The sequence below is a fragment of the Rhinolophus sinicus genome, chromosome 6 (genome assembly GCF_057876585.1).
Source record: "Rhinolophus sinicus isolate RSI-liver-muscle chromosome 6, RSI-T2T, whole genome shotgun sequence".
NCBI classification, from domain to species: domain Eukaryota; kingdom Metazoa; phylum Chordata; class Mammalia; order Chiroptera; family Rhinolophidae; genus Rhinolophus; species Rhinolophus sinicus.
The window spans coordinates 27,806,465-27,828,964 of record NC_142506.1 but is presented as its reverse complement, the minus strand read 5'-3'; the positions used below and the strand labels follow the sequence as shown (position 1 = coordinate 27,828,964).

Here is a 22,500-nt window from a genome sequence, read left to right as displayed (position 1 = left end):
CTCTCTAAGGCTATTATTCCTTACTACTATCTCATCAACTTACAGGTTCAGCAGCATGTTATTTTGAACAATAACTCATGAAGTCCTGTGTTCACTAGAGCTGCTTTAACTGAACACAATTCTAGACTTACATGTTCTCGAGTTTTGGTAGGATACCCTCCTTCCTTACTCCTATGTTTCCTTCCTTGTGGAGAGCGCTGCACTGGGATACTAACTGGCTTCCCTGTACTGCGAGTTCTACTCCACTGTTGGGGACAAGGACGTGAGCATAAGCAGCACTTGCTTTTTCTTGGGAGCAAGAAATCTTGGGAACAAGCTGCTCCCAGAGAGTACACATTCTCTCCTGTCCCTGCCTTCAGTTTTACAGGGACAGGCTGTAAAATAAATAGTCTTAGTGTTATTTGTACCTGGATAGGAGTGTTTGTATGATTGTGAGGCTTGGTGTTAGGGAGCCCACTTTTACATGGATGCAGGCCAGTTCTCCAATTTCAGTTTTATCAGCAATAGCGGTTACTACCACGTGCCGTCTACATCTTTTGCCTCCTTCGGATTAGCTTAGAAGTTGGGTGGGGAATAGTTTACTGTGAATTATTAATACTTAGGAAAAAAAAGGAAGCGTGTTGCTGTTGCTTGAGACGTTGAGTGTAATTTGGTTTTACCATTTTCTAGCCTTAAATAGAACAAGTCATAATTATCATATGAAATTTAATATTAAACAAGCAATATTGTATTTTTTGATATCATAAAAGATTTTGATCTCATTAAATGACTTTTTTTAGTATTAAACTGGAAATAGGAAATACTGTAAAGAACCCATGTGACTACAGATACGTAAGAGTCCCAGACTACTTACTTTTCACAAAGGAAAAACCAATTTCCATAGAAACAGAGTTCATAAATATTGTGACAGCTGATGAGAAAGTTACATTTAAACTTTAGAGTCCATATCACAGATTCTGTTAGCCAAGAAGATTTCAGGTACAAGTAACAGAAAACCCAACAGAGACGGGCTTTAAAAAAAAAAGGCAATTTATTGGTTTACCTGATTGAAAACTCCAAAGGTACATGTCGTGAATTTTATATAATGTGACTTAGAACCGAATTTCTTTCTTTCTATTTTTCATTGTCACTAAGTGGATATTGACTCCATTTTGGGAAGACTTCCCCAACTCATGACTCTAAGTTAACTTCCAGTAGCTCAGAGAGTTACATGGATCCTCAATTATAAAACAGGATATCTGCGTCTCAGCACTCTCAGACAAATGTCCTCATGAGTCGCCTTTGGGCATTATGCAGGGATGGTAGTCTGCTAATCATGACTCAACTCTAGGGTAAGTGAAGTCAATTCAGTCCAAACCACAAAGCTGAGAATGCAGGAGACACACCTTCCCTTCCACGAAAAAAGGGAAATGGATGAGAAAGGACCAAACAACAGATAATTCATTACAGTTGTTTCCAGAATACATTTTCTGTTTTCTTCATTCAGAAGACTTTGAGTAATCCAAAAATTCACCTATTTTTAGCTTGTTACCTAAACATATTGTAGAAAATAGGCATAAACTAAGAAAAAAAAAAAAGGCAAAAACTAAAGGTTAAGCAAGTATGTGCACAGTGTGATATTATTTTCTATCAGTTACTTGGAAGACTGCCAAAGAAACTTTGCTATAAAAGTGGTTTAAAAAAAGCATAATTTATCTGGGAGAATTTATATTAAAAAATATATCTATATCCAAAAGAAAGTCCTAACTCCAGTGTCTAATTGGGTGTTTCATCCTCCTCATGGTCTCAGACATGCCTCTTCCTTGATCTCCCTCTTTTAATGTGGTGTTTGAAAGAGATCATCATGTTTTAAATTATTAAACCACACAAAAACACTTCGTGAAATTTAACAGCCTTCTTTCACAAAGCTCAACCCCACCAGTGTCTTCTATCACATTCTGTCTCTGCTTATTTGTGATGCCTCAGCAAGCATCACATTTTTTTTCTTTTTTCCTAGCTATAATACTTCACTGGCAGAGGAAATTTGTAGAGGTGTGTGGGGAACAAGCTGGTAAGAGGCTAAGAGAGCTTTATTGAAGGGAAAATTACTTCAAGGAAAACAGTGGAATTATAAAAAGAGGATGTTTTATGGAAATTTTGCTCTATGGGGTGCAATGCTGTCTTCTCCTCCTCCATAAACCTTGCTTAAAATTTCCATCATGTTTTAATGCTTTTGTGGTGTAGATATATGGGTTTGGGGCAGACTTGCTGAGATTTGGAGTGGAGTGAAAACAATGGTACTCCAAGATGTAATGATATGTATACCACTTTTGAAAACAGCCACATTTGAAGACAATCTGCTCAGAGTCCACTTTATAGTATTTTGCTGGTCTTAAAGAATTAAGAAATCAAGAGTCTCTGTCTTGAAGAGCATACACTGCATATATATATATATATATATATATATATATATATATATATATATATATACAGATTGATGCTTAATTTGAAGCAATGCAATATTGGTATAGATAACTAAGGAACATGAACATGCTGGCATGGAGATGTTAGGTGCTGTTTTCTCTGAGAAAGAATATTCTGTTAACTGGAAGATAAATCGGGTTCCTTTAATTGATCTAATTGAGTCCGATTGGAATTGTAGATCATGTAGAAATAATTTATGTCAGTTCCTTCTGCTTTGTGTCAAGATATATAATAGGGTATGTGTGTATTTATTGGCACATAAACATATAGGAGTCATGTAGGAAAAATTCTATTAACACGAATACTGGTATGATGAAGATTCCAACATTTAAATGAAATACATTTTGTTTGTTTTGTTTTGTCATGGTAGTTGCTCCAAATAGTACTGTATTGATTTGTTATCATGAATTCTCTTCCAAGAAAGATCTTGTTTAGCAAGTGCTTTCTTTGTACCTGCCACTCTCTAAAATAATTTGATTGAGTTGTTTTCTCATGAAAATAAGTGACAGGCTAATTGACAGAATTGTAGCTCTATTTTTCAAAGATTCTGTTCTGTTACTAAGAGACAGCTTTTCTTTAACTCCTCACCTCTCCCAATCTCAAGCAATGCAGTTTTCTCTATCTCTCTGAAAAACAACCACTTAAATTCTCAAATCACTTTTACAAATCAACAAAATAGCATAAAAAATATTCAGTAGTTGGGAGAGGGAAGAGGTTGATGTTCTGAAGACTCATACATTGAAGGCACATCTTTTGCTTGTTTACTTAAGAGTGGTACTTTGTGTAATTTTTTAGTTTATTTTTCAAGATAAAATACAAATAAGGAAAATAAATAGTGTGAGTTTTGGCAAATACAATTAAGCTTATATTGTAGATAGACTGTCTAATTAGGCAAATGAAATTTATTTTTAACACAGTGTAAAAAATATTGTGTTTCTGTAGCTTTATTTACTTATACAAGAGATATTTATTGAGTACCTACTATGTGGTAGGCATTTGGGAATAAAGTGATTAAACCTGTGATTCCTGCCTGTAAAACTTATGCATGAGGAAACAGACAGTAAACATGGCAAATAAAAATATGCCATAACTAGAAGGTGATAAATGTTAGTAAAACATTAAAAAGTAAAGCAGTTTAGGGGATTGGGATTGGGAGTGCCCAGAAATGGAGGCTGAGATTGAAATATTAAATACGGAGCTCAGGTTAGGCCTCCTTGAGAAAGTGAAATTTGAGGGAAGACTTGAAGAACATCTCTACTGACGATAGGACTGGAAGGTATCTCTGCTGATCTCTGGAGGAATAGCATTCCAGGCAGAGGGACCTGCCAGAGCAATGGCTGTAAAACTGAGAGCTGGCAGGGAAGCCAGCATGGTTGGATCTGGTGGTTTTCACTGATGATTATAGAAGTTATTTGTTAAATGTATTTATCCGTTTTTACTCTTCTGTTTCTCCTATCTTCTTTGTATTATTTTCAATAAATCTTTTTTTTATTGTGGGGTTGTTTCTAAGGCTGCCTGTCAAAGACTCAAGTAAAGCACCTTAAAAAAGGGAAATAAAATCACTACAGGTTTAAATTATTCTCTAGTATAGAATGGTTCCTAGTCTTTGGGTCTCTTTTTGACATGGCAATTTTGGGAGGGATAGTGGGGAGAGTGGAGTGGCACAATGGGCTACAATAGGGGAGCATCGTTTGTGTACCATTTTCCAGAGAATATACAGAACATATAGAATATACACGCTATCTTTCATATATAAGTTGAAAATATTGGCATGAATACAATAAAAATTAACTTAACCTGCTATGTGATTTATAGAATCTTTTTATTTTGTGCTTAGTGGATACTAAAGATATAATTATTCTCATTAAAACAAATTAAAAAATTTTTTTTCAATTATAGCTGACATACAATATTATATTAGTTTCAGGTATACAACACACTGATTAGACATTTATATAACTTGCGAAGTGATCACCCCAATAAATCCAGTACCCATTTGACACCATACTTAGTGATTACAATACTACTGGGTGTATTCCCTTTGCTATACACTACATCCCCCTGACTATTTTGTAACTACCAATTTGTACCTCTTATCCCCTCCCCCATTTCACCCATTTGGCCAACCCTGCTCCCCAATCTGATAAACATCAAAATGCTCTCTGTATCTATGAGCTTGTTTCTCTTTTGTTTGTTTGTTTATCCTGTTCTCCAGATTCCACATATAAGTGAAATTATGTGACACTTGTCCTTCTCTGCCTGACTTCCTTCACTCAGTACAGTACCCTGTAGGTCCATCTATGTTGTTGCAGATGGTAAAATTTCATTCTTTATTATGGCTGAGTAATATTCCATTATCTATATGTACCACCTCTTTTTTAAAAAGATTTTTATTAAAAAATATAGCTAACATACGTTATGTCAGTTTGAGGGATACACCATTGTTATTCAACATTTATATACTTAAAGTGACACCATGATAAGTCCAGCAACCATCTGACACCATGCTATGCTGTCACAATATTACTGACACTATTCCCCATGCTGTACATTAGATCCCTATGACTTGTTTTATACCTGGAAATTTGAGCCTCTTATTCCCCTTCACCTTCCCCCCCCCCTTTTCTAAATTTTTCAATTACAGTTGACATTCAGTATTATTCTATATTAATTTCAGGTATACATCATAATGGTTAGACATTTGTATAATTGAAGAAGTGATCCCCCGACTAGTCTAGTACCCACCTGGCACTATACATAGTTATTACATTATTATTGACTATATTCCCTATGCTTTACTTTACAGTGCCGTGATTACTTTGTAACAACCACGTTGTATTTCTTAATCCCTTTACCTTTTTCTCCCTGTCCTCCAACTCCCCTCCCATCTATCACCCTGATAAATCTAGTACCCTGCTGACACCATACATAGTAGTTACATATTATTGACTATATTCCTTATGCTGTACCCTACATCCCCATGACTCTTTGTAACAACCAATTTATACTTAATCTCTTCCCGTTTTTCACCAACCCCCTCAATGGCCCGCCCATCTGACAACCATCAAAGTGTTCTCTGATTCTATGAGTGTGTTTGTGTTTTGTTTCTTTGTTTATTTTGTCATTTAAATTACACATATACGTGAAATCACATTACATCTGTCGTTCTCTGACACTCCACTCAGCACAATACCCTCCCAGTCCATCCGTGCCACCACAGATGGCTAGAACCCATTCTCTTTCATGACTGAGCAATATTCCATAGTATATATAGAAGGTGCCAAGAAAGTGTAGACACACTTTAAGAAAGGAAAACTGTTTTAAAATTGTAGTACTCAATATATACCGATAACAAAAGATGAATACAAGTCACATTTGACCGCTGCAATTACAAGAGGAGCTCAGAGTGGTTACCATCAGCATCCAGACACTTCTGATTATGGTGAACTACTGCTTGAGCAACGTTGACTAAAGTGTCCACTTGTATACATTTTTTGGCACCCCTGGTATGTACCACCTCCTCTTTATCCATTCATCCATTGGTGGACACCCAGGCTTCTTCCACATCTTGGCCATTGTAAATAATGCTGCAGTGAACATACGAATGCACATTTCCCTTCAAAGTAGTGTTTTGGGTTTATTCTAAAATAAATAGAAGTGAGATTACTGAGTCCTTCTTTGTCTCCTGTTATAGCCTTTGTTTTAAAGTGCATTTTGTCTGGTCTATTACTACCCCAGCTTTTTTGTTTTCGTTTCCATTTTCATGAAATAATTTTTCCATCCTTTACTTTCAGTCTATGTGTCTTTTGATCTGAAGTGAGTGTCTGATAAGCAGTATATGTAAGGATTTTGTTTTCTTATCCATTCAGCCACCCGGTGTGTTTTGATTGGAGCATTTAATCCATTTACTTTTAAAATAATTGCTGATAGATGTGTAGTTATTGCCATTTTATTATTCATATTTTTAATCTTTTTTTCTTCTTAAAGAAGTCCCTTTAACATTTCTTATAATACTGGTTTGGTGGTGATGCACTGCTTTAGCTTTTTCTTTACTGGGAAGCTCTTCATCTGTCCTTTGACTCTAAATGATAGCTTTGCTGGGTAAAGGAATCTTCGTTATAGGTCCTTGCTTTTCATCACTTTGACTGTTTCCTGCCAATCGTTTCTGGCCTGCAAAGTTTCTGTTGAGAAGTCAGCTGATGGATTTATGGGAGCTCCCTAGTGGGTAACTAACTGCTTTTCTCTTGCTCCTTTTAAGATTCTTTTTTTTTCTTTAACCTTTGGCATTCTAATTATGATATATCTCTTTGGGTTCATCTTTTGTGGGACTCTGTGTTTCCTGGGCTAGTGTGTCAATTTCCTTCACTAGGTTAGGGAAGTATTTTGTCATTATTTCTTCAAATAGATTTTCATTTCCTTGCTTTCTCTTCTCCTACTGGTATGTCAGTGATGCAAATGTTGGTACCCTTGATGATGTCCCAGAGGCCTCTTAAACTCTCTTCATTTTTTTTTTTCTTTTTGCTGTTCCGATTGGGTGTCTTCTGCTACCTTATCTTCCAAATCACTGATTTGATTCTTCACTTTATCTAATCTTTTGATTTCTTCTCATGTATTTTTTATTTCAGTTTTTGTATGTTTCATTTCTGACTGGTTCTTTTTTTATATTTTCTCTCTCTGTTTTTATGTTTCCTATTCCTTTGTTGAAGTTCTTACTGTGATCATTGAGCATCTTTATAACCAGTGTTTGGACATCTGTATCTGATAGATGGCTTGTCTTCATTTTGTTTAGTACTTTCATCTGAGACATGTTTCTTTGTCTCCCCATTTTGGCTACCTGCCTGTGTTTGTTTCTATGTAGTAGGTAGGGCTGCTATGTCTCCCAGTCTTTTTGGAGTGGCCTTATGTAGTAGGTGTCCTGTGGGGCTTAGTCTCCCTGTTTACCTGAGTCAGGAGCTCCAGTTGTGTCCCTGTGTGGCTTGTGTGTACCCTCCTGTTGCAGTTGAGCCTTGGTTGTTTGCACATCAATGGGAGGGATTGCCCCTAAGGCTGATTGATGTGAGGACTGACCTAGACTATAGTGGAGGAGATGTGCAAGGGCTGATTCTAAAGGCAGGATTTGCTTTAGTAGGTCTCTGGTGCCTACCTGTCTGCTCTTTGGGTGTGTCTTTTATGGAGTTGGTTGGGTGATGCTCAGGTGTGGTCTGAAGCTGACCACCAGGTGTGTTGGTTTTGGGGCCTCTTAGGGGGGCTGTATTACAAGCTGAGTTTATCTGCTTCTGTGTCCTGCCTGGGACTCTTTGGTAAGAGCTACAAAGTGATGTGCAGATGGTTGCCACTTGGGCTGGGCTTAGAGTTGCCTGGGAGAGGCCATGCTTTGAAATGAGGCCGGCTGCTGTTAGTGCCAGGCTTGGGGCGGCTCAGCAAGTGGTATGGAGCACGCTGATGCCAGGTGCTGCCTGCCTGGGGCTTATGAAACTTTTAAAGATTTTAGGAAAGTCTGTAGCATGAGTTAAAACAGTTCATTTGTATGGGAAAGTCACTGGAAGTAGCTTGGGTGGGCTTGCAATTTGGGTAGGGCAGGGTCTTAGTTAATCTCCAGTGTGGGGCCAAATGTGGGGAGGGTTCAACAAAGGAATAATGGTGCCTGCCAGCACTTATGTCTGGGAGAAAGTCTCCCCTCCTGCCCTAGCCCTGAAGCCAGAAAATTTAGTTCCTCCCTGTATGTCCCAGGTGACTTTCAAACTGCTTCCCCAGTGCAGGAGCTCAGAGTGAGTGAGTTTATCATCGAGCAAGTCTGTGCACGAGCACTTTAAGTGGATGCCTGGGACTTTAACAGCCTTCCTTCTCACTCAGCCACAGTCTCTGCTGCATTTCACAGCCAGAAGTTATGGAGACCTCTCTTCCCGACACTGTAGCCCTGGGCTGGGGAGCTTGGTGAGGGGCTGGGACTCCTTGCTCCTCCTAGGGAAACTTTGCAGCTGAGCTATCCCTCCAGATTTTTAACTGCCACACATGGGTGTGTTCTTCATCTCAGCCCCTTGTACCTGTCTCAACATGTCTTGTTCTGTATTTCCTTAGTTGTAGGGCTTCAGTTCTGCTAGATTTCAGGCAATCCTTAATGATGGTTATTCTGTAGTTTAGTTGTAATTTTGATGTGGATGTGAGAAGAGGGAAGCACAGCATTTACCTACTCCTCTGTAAGTCTCTAATGAAAACTTTTAAAACCCCAAATTGAGTCATCATAAATTTGAATGCATGGGAAATACTTAACTGAGGGAATGTTTTTTAAATGTTAAAAGGAGTTAAAAATGGGAGAAGTAGTCCTAACAAGACAATATAAACTTGATGGGTAGGGAGGAGGAAATTGAAGACCTAGAAATATCAGTAGAGAGTAGAGGAAAAGCAGTACTGGTGTTAGAAATAATGCAAATGAGAGTTCGGGGGAACAAATAAGGAGCTAGAAACAAGGTTAGTGGGGAGGAGATGATTGGCAGCAGAGTGTGCATTATAGCTGGGAGAACACTGCCAAGATAACTCACTAAGGTGGTAAAAGTGCATGGAAGAAAAGTAAAGAAGGTTTGCTATTCTAACATCAGTTGTAATGTTGTTTTTGAAATCATCTGGATTTACCAGTTTGGAAGAATAAAAATTTTCTGTGAAATTTTTTTCAGTTTGCTGTGAACTAAATGGTTGAATTTTATTATTGGTTAACATTTCTATAAAGATCATTTACCTTGAATTTGTATTGCATTTCTGTTTGAAGAATCTACAAGTCTTTATTAGGAATCTCAGAGGGGAAAAAGGCATTTATTTATCCTCAGCCCTTCTACAATCTCTCCAAATCTGTACTAAATTATAGGAGAGAATTCTGCAGATGAATACTGCACAAATAGTTGAACGGTGCTACCACATGTCCCTAGACTCTCTTTAAACTTGAAATTCGTGAGACCAGAAAGCAGTACAGTACTTTTGGATTTCTCCCCACTCTTCAGACACTGACCTTTTGTCAGTTTTATTTAACTTTGTTTGGAATCACTTAAATGTAATTCTGAGAAGTATAATAGTAACACTTGATAATTGACTTTTCATAGAAAGGAATCTGTGATGTTATCTTCTTTTGTATTTTTTTTTAATGACTAAATACAGGCAGTAAGAGGTTAATTGATAAAGTGAGCAAAACTTGATTTAAACTCAAGTGTCTAATCAACCTCTCAGTTCATGGAACACATTAGTTCTCTTATTGAATTTCTATAGAAACCCTTCTATAGAAAGCCATTAGCCCTTTGGGGTGGCATTCTCTTTTTAGTAAAGATTAAGAAACTTGTTATTGAACAATTGAAAAGAAGTCATAGAATAAACCTATTAAAACATCAATACCTTTTATTATCACTATACATTTTATAGTGAAAGCAGTGCAGTTAGGCTTATCAATAACAAACAATGAATTTTGTTAATTTAAAAATATTGTAATTCATATAGGATAACATGGTTTACAAATTTCTGCATCTGTCTGTTTTAAGTATGGTGCCCCGAAATGCATTTGGTTTTCAGTATTGTGAGGCACTAATCAGCTAAGTACCATAATCCTCCTTACAGGGTACATTCTTACTTGACCTGGAGCTATATGCAGCCACAGAGTAACAGCCTTAAAAAATAACCTTTTCCTTAACAGGCCCATCATTAGAGGATTTTATGACTCCATCCTTGAATAAGTGTTATTTTATGTGTAATTTTTTTAGTAATTGACTTTGGAAATACAGTGTTTGTAAGCAGCAGAGAGTTTCAAATCACCTGATTAAGGATGACTCCTATGATTTTGCTCGAGCTAGAAGGATTAAATGAAAGCACTGCCTGGCACTGTTAATGTATTTTTGTCAACGTGATGCTTCATGCTCAGCAGCTGTGCATTGGTTGAGCAGAAGGTAAAACTATAATACTGTGTTAAGTATTGTGATGTGGAAAAAAAGATTGATCTATTTTATGTTTTGTAATGAATATAAATGGTTTGACCTGTTAAAAGCTTTTTGTAGGAATTGTAGGAATGGAACCTATATATTTCATGTTTTATAGGATTTTATATTTCTGTTAAGTCCTTGATTTAATGTGTTTTAACAGCTTCCATTTTTCGAATTTGATTGAAATGTTATGTTTAGACTATATGGTTAGTATGTGTAATTGAATTAATGAGGTATCATTTTAATTTATTTAGCAATATTCATGCTTTATGAAGCTTTAAAACAGATGGAGGTCTTTTTTCAGATTATTGATTCTTTAAATGTTTCTATCCTTTTATTTATAAAATGACAATTATTTAATGATCTCTACTAATAAAGGTTATAAGTAAAAGATTTTCCTACATAGTACTTAACTGTAATATAAAATTTGAATTTCCAGAAATTAGTAATCTTTAAATTCTTCACTTTACTTTTAGTGTCATTAAGAGTCTTAAAAATTGCATAGGTCTTAAGAATTAAAAATATATGAATATTAAAACTTAAAATTTCCATTTACCCATTTACTATTCTTATAAATATTTTTAAATGTTTACTGGATTGTATTTTCAGAAACTTGATTATTATATGTATAGTATATAAGGTCAGTATTGCTGTATACAGGTGGCATAGCAATAGAAAGAAACCACATAGAATGGTAAAGGTTGTAAATATTAAACTATTGTAAAAGAATGATAAATTAATATACATTATATAAATTGAGAATGCCTTTGGGTAATTGGGAAAGTGACTTTAATTGGTAAAGAATCTTTTTATTTGGAATTTCCCCATCAGTCAGTATAATTTTTAGACATGGAATTTTAAGGAAATTTATTTGTAGAGTTGTTTGCTTAAGCTATTATGCTTAATCAAGTGTGAATACATAGCTAGAATATTTAGAAATAGATTGGTTAGTCCATATAACAAAAATTATAAGCAATGAACAGAAATTCTATTCATTAAGGTAGAAAGAGGATATTTCCAGATGTGATTTTCTATAAACTGATTCCAGTTAAGATGAATATAATGTGATGAAAGAGAAAATAATTATAACAACCTAGGTTTAGATAAAGAGAAGTAAGATGAACAGATATATAAATATAAAGTGAATATAAATACTTGCTGACATTGTATTATCAGTGAAAGCAGGGATTAATAGAACGCATAGGAGTAAAAATCAAGGCATTACATCTCATAAATACATTTTATTATAAAGAAAGGCATAATTTTGGATTCTGCCCTTTAAATTCTCAGAATCATTGAAGGATTAAGTGATATAAAACATCTAAATGAATTGCTTCATTTTTCTGAATCATAATTTATGGGTTAAATACTGTTAAATGCTTCATGATTGTTTAGAGAAGTATAAAATTTATCATTGTATTACTTTACCTATGAAATATTTTCCATTTTTATAATAATAAATGCTAAGGTATGCTTGTAAAGGCCAGTAATAAAAATAGAGATTAGAGGTATAGTACTTTAATTTTCATCAGTTCCTGAAAAAAAGTATAATGTCTAAGGAACAGAGCAGTTTTAATTCAAAGGAGAGTATAAAATACAATAATTCACAATATGGTTGTTAAAATTGTTTTGGCAAGTATTTTAATATTTTGGAGTAACTGATATCAAATTCTTCATTATTTGGTAAGAATATTCTTAGAATGAAATCTTGCCTGACTTCTAGCATCAGCTTTAATATACTGTATGGTACTATAATGTTAAAGTGTAGTTTTTAAAACCTGATTCCACGTTAAGTAACAGTGGCAGTAGTTACCCCAATTTCAGAAATCATGATGACTGTTCTATTTTTACTTAAATCCAGTACAAATCAGTATCTACAGTATGATTCACATGCTTCAGGCAAATTTCATAATCTCTAGAACAAAGTGATTGCTGGATTTAATGTTGAAGTTAATTAATTGAAGGTATGATTTTTAAAAAGGCCCTCATATGGCTTGGTAAGGACTCATTAATAACCTTTCTTCTGGTGGAACTGAATTCTATAAGTATTCTTATTTATCAATAAAATAGAATATATTCCTTGTGTTATAAAGACTAACTATATCACTTTATTTATACCCTACTTTCAATCTTAGGGAATGACGTCTTCCTTTCTTCAATTTTTTTTCCTACTTCTGTCCTATAATACCCAATGTGATGTTAAATACGTATATTACTAAAAATCACTAATTTACAAAGAGGTTTTTATTTTCTAAATGTTTGATTGTAAAGTGATTGATACTCAAAATACATTTTGCCAAAGAAGTCATTTTACAAACAACAGTTGGTTTCTGAAACTCAACAAAAAAAACTCAGTTAACATAGAATAGAGCTAAATTCCATTACTAATATAAGTACTTTCTTCCTTTCACTTGAGGTGCCATTACTACCATGGGAGTAGTAGGAGAAAGAGAAGAACTGGACTATTTTAGCAAATCAGAGGGTTTCAGTATAGGAAAAAAGAGCAAGCCATGAAAAGTAGAGATGATTTAGGGGAGAATTAATTAATTATTTAATTCATCAGATGTTTATTGAGCACCTGCTATATGCCAGCCTCCTTAGATCCTGGTTGCCAGTCTTCATGAAACGTAACATTTTACGGGTATTAGAGATATACCTGGATAGAAATGGATAAGATTACCTAGGGAAAAAGTGCAGTGAGGAGGAAGGTCACCATTATGTTGAATTGCGTTCAAAATATCCAATTTCCCCCTTAACGTTTTCTGAAATTTTTTACTTCTCCTTCTTGTATGGCCTTATTTTTTCACATTTCAGCGATTAATTTGTATTAACAAACTTAAAGCATTTAAGTAATTTTCATAGTATGATAAAACTATATTTATTCATTTTGATTTAATTTGCTTGTTTTACTTTTGACTTTCAATTCAGGTCAGGTATAATGGGAAATTGGAATTTACCCAGTTTGGGAGCATGAACTCTTTTGAAAGGGGAGGGGTGTGTGAAAAAGGCTTAGTGGGCTGCCTTGAGGTGGATTCTAGAGATCAACTACAACTACCTTGGAAAATCCTTGATTTAATAAAGTAGCAATTAAGAATTCAGTAGATTTATATGTTATAAGAGCTTTGAGTAAAAAATCTTTAAGAAAATAATAACAACTTAATGAGAAACAAAACATTTTCAGTGGAGTTGTATATTTTATATAAATAGGCTATATTTAGTATAACTACCGGGGGTGCCAAAAAAACTGTATACATGTTATCTTAAAATGTGTGTACATTTTTTTGGCACCCTCAGTATCTATTCAGGTCTTAGTTCAAATGTATCTTTTCAGAAAGACCTTCTATACAGAAAGTAGCTTCCCTTAGTCACTGGTTTGTTTTTAATGTTTCAATTTTTTGTAGTGTTTATCACTATATAAACTTAATGTATTTATTTTTATGTTTACTACCTGTCTCCCCTACTAGAACGAAAGCTTCTTTAGAGCTGCGACCTTATCTTTTCTCTGTTTTATTTCCAACAACTAGAATCAAACCTGGCACATAGTAAATCCTAAATAAATGTTTGTTGAGTGAATGAATAAGTAATAGAGATACAAAGGTATATTAGACACCGTCTTTTCTGGTTCAAGGTTTTAAAGTCTAGAGGACAGCACAGGGCACTAATTAGTTAATTGTAAATAAGATGAGTAGTATTAAGTTGAGGAAATATAAAGGCACAAAAGTGAGCTTTAGCTAATGAGCTCATCTTACTGGTCCATGCTAATGCAGTAATATTCTTTATTTTAGAAATCACACTTTTCTTCCATTTCTATGTCTCCTAAATTCATGTATTTATAGATAGCTATATAATTTCCTATTCAGCCCATATTGAGTTTTATGGAAATTAGAATTTCATTAAATAATCACTGAATGAAATAAAAAAAAATTCCTTATGTACCCCGTATAAAGCTGTGAAACACTGAAATTTACTCTTAGAACAGTATCAATTTCTTGGTGTTAAATAAGCCTATGAATAACTTATGTTTTTAGAGACAAATATCTTTATTAACTTACATGCAAATAATTATTATGTTAGTTTTAACATACCAAAATATATTTGAATTCCTAACATAAAGTCTGTATCAAATGGAGGTTAGGTGGTCACTTTAAGAAGGAACTGATTCTGTAGGGTTCCTTAATTATCCCAGTATTTTAGTAAAGTAAGTAGATATAAATCAATAGCCAGTTAATGAGATGTGAATATGTTGAAAATTGGCATCACTCAGTTAATTACATCTTGACAGGACTATCCTTATTGTTTCTTGCTATATTTTAAGCTTTCATTTAGACATATTAACTTGATGAAGTGGGGTATCAATATTATAAGATCATAGTCCCTAAGAAATGGAAGAGGGTTTTAGAATCATTTAGCCTCTCAAAATCAAGGGATTCTTACTAATTTCTGTATTTCCACTCTATATTGTAGTGTGTGGCATTTACTTCTTAACTCTTAGGTGGGTGCAAAAGTAATCACAGTTTAAACAATTAAAAATAATTGCAAAAACTGCAATTACTTTTGCACCAGCCTAATAATACATATTTATTAAAATGATATATAAGTTAAAGTGTATAAGCTGTCTCTCACTTTAAAACATACACTCTCAAAGCATAAATGACCATATAGTTCAAATAACTGGTTAATGGCAAAAGTAGGACTAAGAAACCCAGATCCCTCAATTCCAGTGTTCTTTTCATGATACATTGCTGCCATGCTAATGCATTTTTGTCTTTAGTCATATGTATACAAATAATGACAAAAATTAAAATGAATTCTGCATAACAGACACACATATTTGGATATTATGTGGGTTAATACCATAAAAATTATTTCGAGTGCTCTGTTTTGATTGTATATTTTAAACTGTAGGAATATATTTTATGTAACAATTGTAACCTAAAAGATTTGTAATTAAGTCCTAAATGTTTTATATTTATTTGTAAATATAAGAATGTCAATGTAAAAAAAAAAAAAAGATCACATCCACTTGCTTAATCATAAAACATTTAGGGGAGCATTTATTATGATACTTTTCCCTTTGTGGTTCCAGGTTAGAGTCTAACTTGCTAATGCATTTGTGTGAGATTTGACAGATGGAAGAGATACAGAATCCATTATTGTCAAGCAGCAGTTGTTGGCTGGCAGATGGGCAGAGGTGAAAGTCTTAGTGGCTCCTGGGCAAACTCCTGTTAATTGACCACCCTGATGAGTAGGCCTCCTAGATAATTGGTGGCAAATTCCCAAAAACTCTTGAGATTCACAGCCACTTCCTAATGACCATTTTGAGAACCATTGCTTCTATTTTTCAGGTTAAGAACAGCAGTATTAACTTCTCTGGACTTCATTCCCCTATCTTGTTCAATAATTGTATAGCTTCTGATTCCTGTATTAAAACCCTTCCTACCTGGAAAACCTAGAGTGACTTCTGTTTTCCTTAATGAACCCTAATTGATACATTGGCAGACTGTATTCCAGATATGGGGGAAAAGGATTCGGGGACACAGAGGAGACTTTAGAGGACAGTGATGATGTGCTGGGTTGCAGAATTTCTTTGCTCTTGCATTTGGGCCCAAAATAATATTGTCTAAGCTGAGCTGTCTAATGTTGGTCATCTTTAAATTCAACTGAGCCCACTATTTCACTGTCAGTTCTTCATGTGTTCAGACAAAATCACCATTAACAGTTATTCTACACCTTTCCTGTCTTCTTCAGGATTCTAGTACCATTGCTAATGGTCATGGCTAATGGTTGACATTATCTGAGTTCTTGCCAGAGAAGAGGCATCTGTGAATATTTTTGTTGACAAAGAGTATTAATACTAAGTGTGATTGCCAGGCCCACCAGGTCGTACCAGTGTTAGAGGAGCAGGTTGAGAACAATACACAGTATCTTCTGAGACTGTAAGGAAATATGAGGAGTCAGATATGAAGACAGAGAACACAAGTGTCATGGAGCTGGCCTGAATCTTAATGAAGATGGAATGAATAGCAGGGCTTTCTCACTTCTAGGGGTTTTGTGATGAATAAATCAGTATTGTTGGTATTTATTTAGATTGCTTATCTCAAATTAGAGCAGTAAGGAAGGGTTGGAGATATAATGATAAGATGAAGATTTCGATGAACCAATACTAGGCGTGATCTGCATGAATGAGTGGTGAATTTTAAGAGCCAAGAGTTTTAGACAAAAAGTATTCAACTTTTTATTTAAATTAAAGTTTATCGGGGTGACAGTGGTTAGTTAAGTTACATAGGTTTCAGGTGTGATACATCATGTATATATCACACTGTATGTTCACCACCCAGAGTCAGCTCTCCTTACATCACCATATATTTGGTATTCAACTCTTTAGCCAAGTCAGTTTGGCTTCATTATGTTTTCAGGTAACTTTCATACCAAGGTGTCAGGAATAGAGAGAATGGAAAGGGGAATTATTTTTTTTTTAAGCCTCTGAATAACAGTTGGGAGATAGCTGAAGTATATTGAACCGAGCAAAGAAATTGGAATAAAGTCTACTTTGTAGCAGCAGAATATGGTGGTTACCTAATTTCAGGGCATAAGTATATTTTTATCTAGTGTATCACGCACTCAATAACCACATCAAAAGTACCATTACAATTTCCTATTTGAACTGAATGAAATGAATATAAGTAAATCTTTTGTTATGGCATGACTTTAAAATGAAATTAAAAAAAGAAAGCAAAAGAACTATTTGAATTTATCCGTCCACCTGCCAGTGAATCAGCAAAAGGTAAAATTATTAGAATGTTGCTCTTCATCATTCTTTTTCTTTGGTTACTTAGGAAAAGAAGTCCCTCAGTGTCCAGAGATCAGAATAGAAGATACGACCAAAGGGAAGAAAGAGAGGAATATTCACAGTATGCCACTTCGGATAGCGCCATGCCTAGGTCTCCGTCAGATTATGCTGAGAGGCGGTCTCAACCCGAACCTCAGTTTTATGAAGAGTCTGATCATATAAATTATAGGGACTCCAATAGGAGAAGTCATAGGCATTCCAAAGAATATATTGTAGATGATGAGGATGTGGAGAGTCGAGACGAATATGAGAGACAAAGGCGAGAGGAGGAGTACCAGGCGCGCTACCGCAGTGACCCGAATCTGGCCCGCTACCCAGTCAAGCCACAGCCCTACGAAGAGCAAATGCGTATCCATGCGGAAGTGTCCAGAGCGCGGCACGAGAGAAGGCACAGCGATGTTTCTTTGGCAAATGCGGAACTGGAAGATTCTAGGATGTCTATGCTAAGGATGGAACGACCATCAAGGCAAAGATCTATATCTGAACGTAGAGCTGCCATGGAAAGTCAGCGATCTTACTCAATGGAAAGAACTCGAGAGGCTCAGGGACCAAGTTCTTATCCACAAAGGACCACAAACCATAGCCCTCCTACCCCCCGGAGGAGTCCAATCCCCATCGATAGACAAGACATGAGACGTACTGACTCACTGAGGAAACAACACCACTTAGATCCTAGCTCTGCTGTGAGGAAAACAAAACGGGAAAAAATGGAAACCATGCTAAGGAATGATTCTCTCAGTTCTGACCAGTCAGAGTCAGTAAGACCACCACCACCAAAGCCTCATAAATCGAAGAAAGGAGGTAAAATGCGCCAGGTTTCATTGAGCAGTTCAGAGGAGGAATTAGCTTCCACACCTGAATATACGAGTTGTGATGATGTTGAGATTGAAAGTGAGAGTGTCAGTGAAAAAGGTAAGCTACTCTATTCTAATCACAATTCCCTGTAATTGAGTAGATAAGGGGTTTTCTTTTCAGGTTGTATTTCTGAGTAAACGTTTAAACGTTAGATATTGGTAGTCATATTTATTATACTTTATTTTAAAAGTCTTTTAATGGTGTTGGTTATGTGATGAAAATTTTAAGTTATAAAAAGTGAATTTTCTCTGTAAGTCTGCTGATTTAAAAAAAAATTTTGCTTTGTTTCTAAAAATTTTCTTGCCCCACTTGGTGGCATATTTTTAAAAACCTTTTAGCTATAGTTGTAAAAATAACATTTTTGTGTTTCCTTTTTAAAGTAACAATATGTTTACTGTAGAATATCTGAAAAATTCCTCAAAGTGTAAAAGAATGAAATACAAGCTGTCCATAATCTTTTCCCCCAAATATAACCATTATTAACATTTTGTTGTATTTTCTTCCCCTTTTCCTGCATTCATATTTTACATATTTATAAAATTGATATCATACTATATATGTATATAATTTTGTGTTCCAATTTTTTTAATTGATGTCATATCATTAGCTTTTTTCAAGCCATTAAATATTCTTCAGAAATATGTTTTAAAGGGCTACATTAATGTTCTATTGTAAGGACATACCACAAACTAACTCTTCCTTTATATGGGGGCATTGCAGTTGCTTCTAACTGTTAGTATAAATAATATTATAATGGTTATCTTTATACATATTTTTTTTGCCTATATCTCTGAGTATTTCACAAATACGTATTCGTGATTTGATTTTTTTAAAGTTTTTAATTCAGATTACCAACCTGCTTTCCAAAAAGGTTATAACACTCCATGTGCCTTTCATATGCTTTCATGAAGCAGATATGCTTGAGCTTTCAGGCTAGATGAACCAAGTCTCTGCCTGTTGAACTGACCACAAAAAAATGCTATCTCTTTGTCATTTTAATTTGAATTTGATTTTGTATGTTTATTGGTGTTTGGTATCTTCTGTGAATTATCTATTCATTCTTTTTATTTCTTCTTCCCATGCTCCTATGGGGTATTAATTATAGTCTTATTGATTTATAAGAGCTTTTCTGTCTTACTGATTTATGAGAGCTTTTCACATGATTAGGATTTTACCGATTAGACTGTCATCTGTTCCAAATGTATTTCTCATTGTGACGTTTATCTACATATTTTTTTGGTTATTTGGAAATATTCAATTTAAGATAGCTAATTCTTTGCATCTTTGGTGATTTTTTTCTATTCCTTTTATTCTCAGAAGCTTTATTCATCCCCAAATCAGTTAAATATTTAACTGTATATTTTCTCATGTTTTTATTATTTATTTTTTTAAACTTTAACTTTTTAATCTTTCTGTGATTTATTTTGGTGTATGACAAAATAAATCAGATAGGGGATTATCTAATATGAATTCCTTGTACCAAACTCCTCTACACACAATTTTATGACACTATTTGAGGAATAATTGATTTCTTGTTCATAAGAATGCATGGAAATCAATAATGGAATTCAAGAAGGCAACTAGATGTGAAATTAATATAGAATCTTTTTTTTTAAATTAATTTATTTTGGGTTTTTCCAGGACCCATCAGCTCCAAGTCAGGTAGTTGTTTCAATCTAGTTTTGGAGGACGCAGCTCATAGTGGCCCATGTGGGGATTGAACTGGCAACCTTGTTGTTAAGAGCTCCGCGCTCTAACCAATTGAGGGAACCGGCCACCCCTAATCCAGAATCATTTTATGCTGTACAAAAAATAATTAGTTAGGAAATGTAAATAAAAGGCAGTTCCTATTTTGAACTAAAAACAGAAAAGGTGATTTTAAAATAATAAGAAGTGAGGGTCCTACATGAAGAAAGTTATAAAACTTTCCTGAGTAACACAAGGAAGATGTGAGTAGAGATTCATTTCATGTTCCTTTCAAATCATCTCTTGGAGTTAATAACATTTTAGTCATAATCCCAATTGGTTCATTGAAGTATGCTATTTATAAAGTTAATGTGGAAAGTGTAGAGGAGGAAAATTTTAACTCTTTTTTTTCCTTCTGTGCATTTTAGGTTCATCAGCTGGGGCCTGTAAATTAGACTGACAAAAGACAGATTAACAAGAGAAAAACAAACTGACATTTTATATCATGTGCATACAAATAAGAGCAGTCAGCTATGAGATACTAAAAGGGGTGGTAAGAATTTGGGTTTATAGAGCAGTTTAACAAAAGAACAGTACATTTTTATAGAGGTGACAAGACAAAGGAAAGGGACTCTGAGCTTCTAGGGGTGGCCAGTTGTGGGAAGGCAAGTATATGGGGAAACAATGGAAAATAAGGGCTAGTTTTAGTAAGGTTTGTTTTAAATTCCTTTGGTGCTTACCAGGGTCCAGAGTTATCTCCAGAGTTATCTCTGGTTAACTTCTGTCCTTTCTGATAGAGAATGGGTCACCTTTGCAAATGTATGTCCAGCTTTTCGGCAAATAGGGGGAGGGCAGAGCTTTTCTTGTGTTTGCTTCTGCTCAATTGCTGTCAGTACAAAATAATCCTTTTGCTACGTGGCATATTAAAACAAATAAGTGATAAAAAAAAAAAGACATTACCACAAACCAAGTTAAAAAAAAAAAGAAATTACCACAAACCAAGAGTGAAGAGATACGTGATTCAACAAATGGGCTTGGGGAAAATGCACATATGTGAAAAAAAGTCAAGTTAGAGCCTCATTTCATACAAGTTGCATTTTAGTTATAAATAAGAAAATTGTATTTGTTGAAATACAAAGATCTATAAAAAGAAAGTGTAGATCTTCATAGTATCATAGAGCACATAGATATTTCCCAGAAGCTACAATACTTTCTTAAGTATATTTAATAATCTTAAGTTTAATTGTTTTTTGTATTTGCCTGAGTGTATCAAAATACTAAAAGATAAGAAAAAGATAGTTTTGTTATTCTTAATGGTTTGGTTTAGATTCTGTTACATACTTTTATTATTCTTTGCTAAAGTAATGCTTTCACTTTTACCACATAATGCTTTCACTTTTCACCCTCCCCCCAAACCAGAAATGCATCAATCTAATAGTTGAAAGCTTTTTATATATGGCATCCCTTTTAAGGGCTTATAGTTTGTTTCAGGATTTTGAAGTAAACACTTATAAAAAATCTCACATAAATAAAAAGCTATATATGAGTTAAATTAAAATCCTTTATAATACTATTTAGCAGAACTAAAACATTTGTGAACTATGGAAAGAAAACTACAAGTCACTCACATCTGTGCTGTCCCCCAACCTGAGTTCTTAGTAGATACTCTTAGAGATGGTCCTCCTTCTCATCTGTCTAATAAGTTGTTTCATGGAGTATGGTTTCTGCCAACATGTATTTCCAGTGGACAATCATATTTTAATTCCTCTGAAGTAAGAAATCTAAATAAAATAACCTTTTCCTGTTTGCTATTACCCCCAATAGTATTCATTGATGAGAAGTAGCTGGTCAGAGACTGGAATAATATGGGAAAAAGATTAAAATGTGTCATGTCTTGACTTTTCATCATTAGGGTAGCATTTTTTATTATTTTTTGAAAAAATGTCAGTCCGATTTGGGAAGAAGCTACTTTTAAAGATAGCTGACATTGTAATTCATAGCCATCCTTGGTAGTTAACTGTTTGAAACTTCTTCCCAATAATTACAAAAATGTTATTAGTGATATTTTTCCTGCATATTTGGATGTGGGTACATCATTCTCATGAGAATCAACCAACTTTTAACAGATAGTCATCCCTTTGCTTTATTATACCTAGTTAAATAACTAAAGAGTATGGTTTACAGGTGAGATAGCTTTCTCATTGTCTTTTACGTTTCTATCTCTTTTCCTTGTTATGCAAAATCTTTCAAAAATGTGCAAAGCAAATTTGGATCAGATAATCTAAAATGTTAACCAATACTGTATAAATAGCACCCAGCAACATTATTATTGCAGGAGGATTCTTTGCAGGCCCTTATATGTTACAGTATAGCTTCTGCTACATATCAGGATCTTCTCTGATCTTTAAATAATAAAATGCATTTGTGTCAGTTTCGCCTCTTCCAGTATCTGCTTCATACTGAACTAGGCTTGTATTTCCAGGCTAGGAAGAATAATATACTTTTAACTTGAGATATCATTTGAGATGTAATCCAATATCTCACTAAATACTAGACACGTGTTTACTCCTTTTTCTGTCCAGTACTTTTTTAGTGCCTACTATTTGCAAAGTGTTGGATTGGAACTAGAAGAGAATATAAAGATAAATAAGACATTGTTTCTACTCTAAAAAAATTGAGAGTCTAAAATAA

The 22,500-nt window shown here is 34.5% G+C and overlaps 1 protein-coding gene across 49 annotated transcripts in view; it reads left to right on the top strand.

Annotated features, from left to right (window-relative positions):
• Positions 1–22,500, top strand: part of RIMS2 (regulating synaptic membrane exocytosis 2) — a 594,048-nt gene that overhangs the window by 270,095 nt on the left and 301,453 nt on the right. For all 49 annotated transcript variants that reach the window (XM_088799000.1, XM_074316856.2, XM_074316855.2 and 46 more), the window contains one exon: positions 17,255–18,180. In XM_088799000.1, coding sequence (XP_088655126.1) covers positions 17,255–18,180 — 926 coding nt within the window. The remainder of the gene's footprint in view (positions 1–17,254; positions 18,181–22,500) is intronic.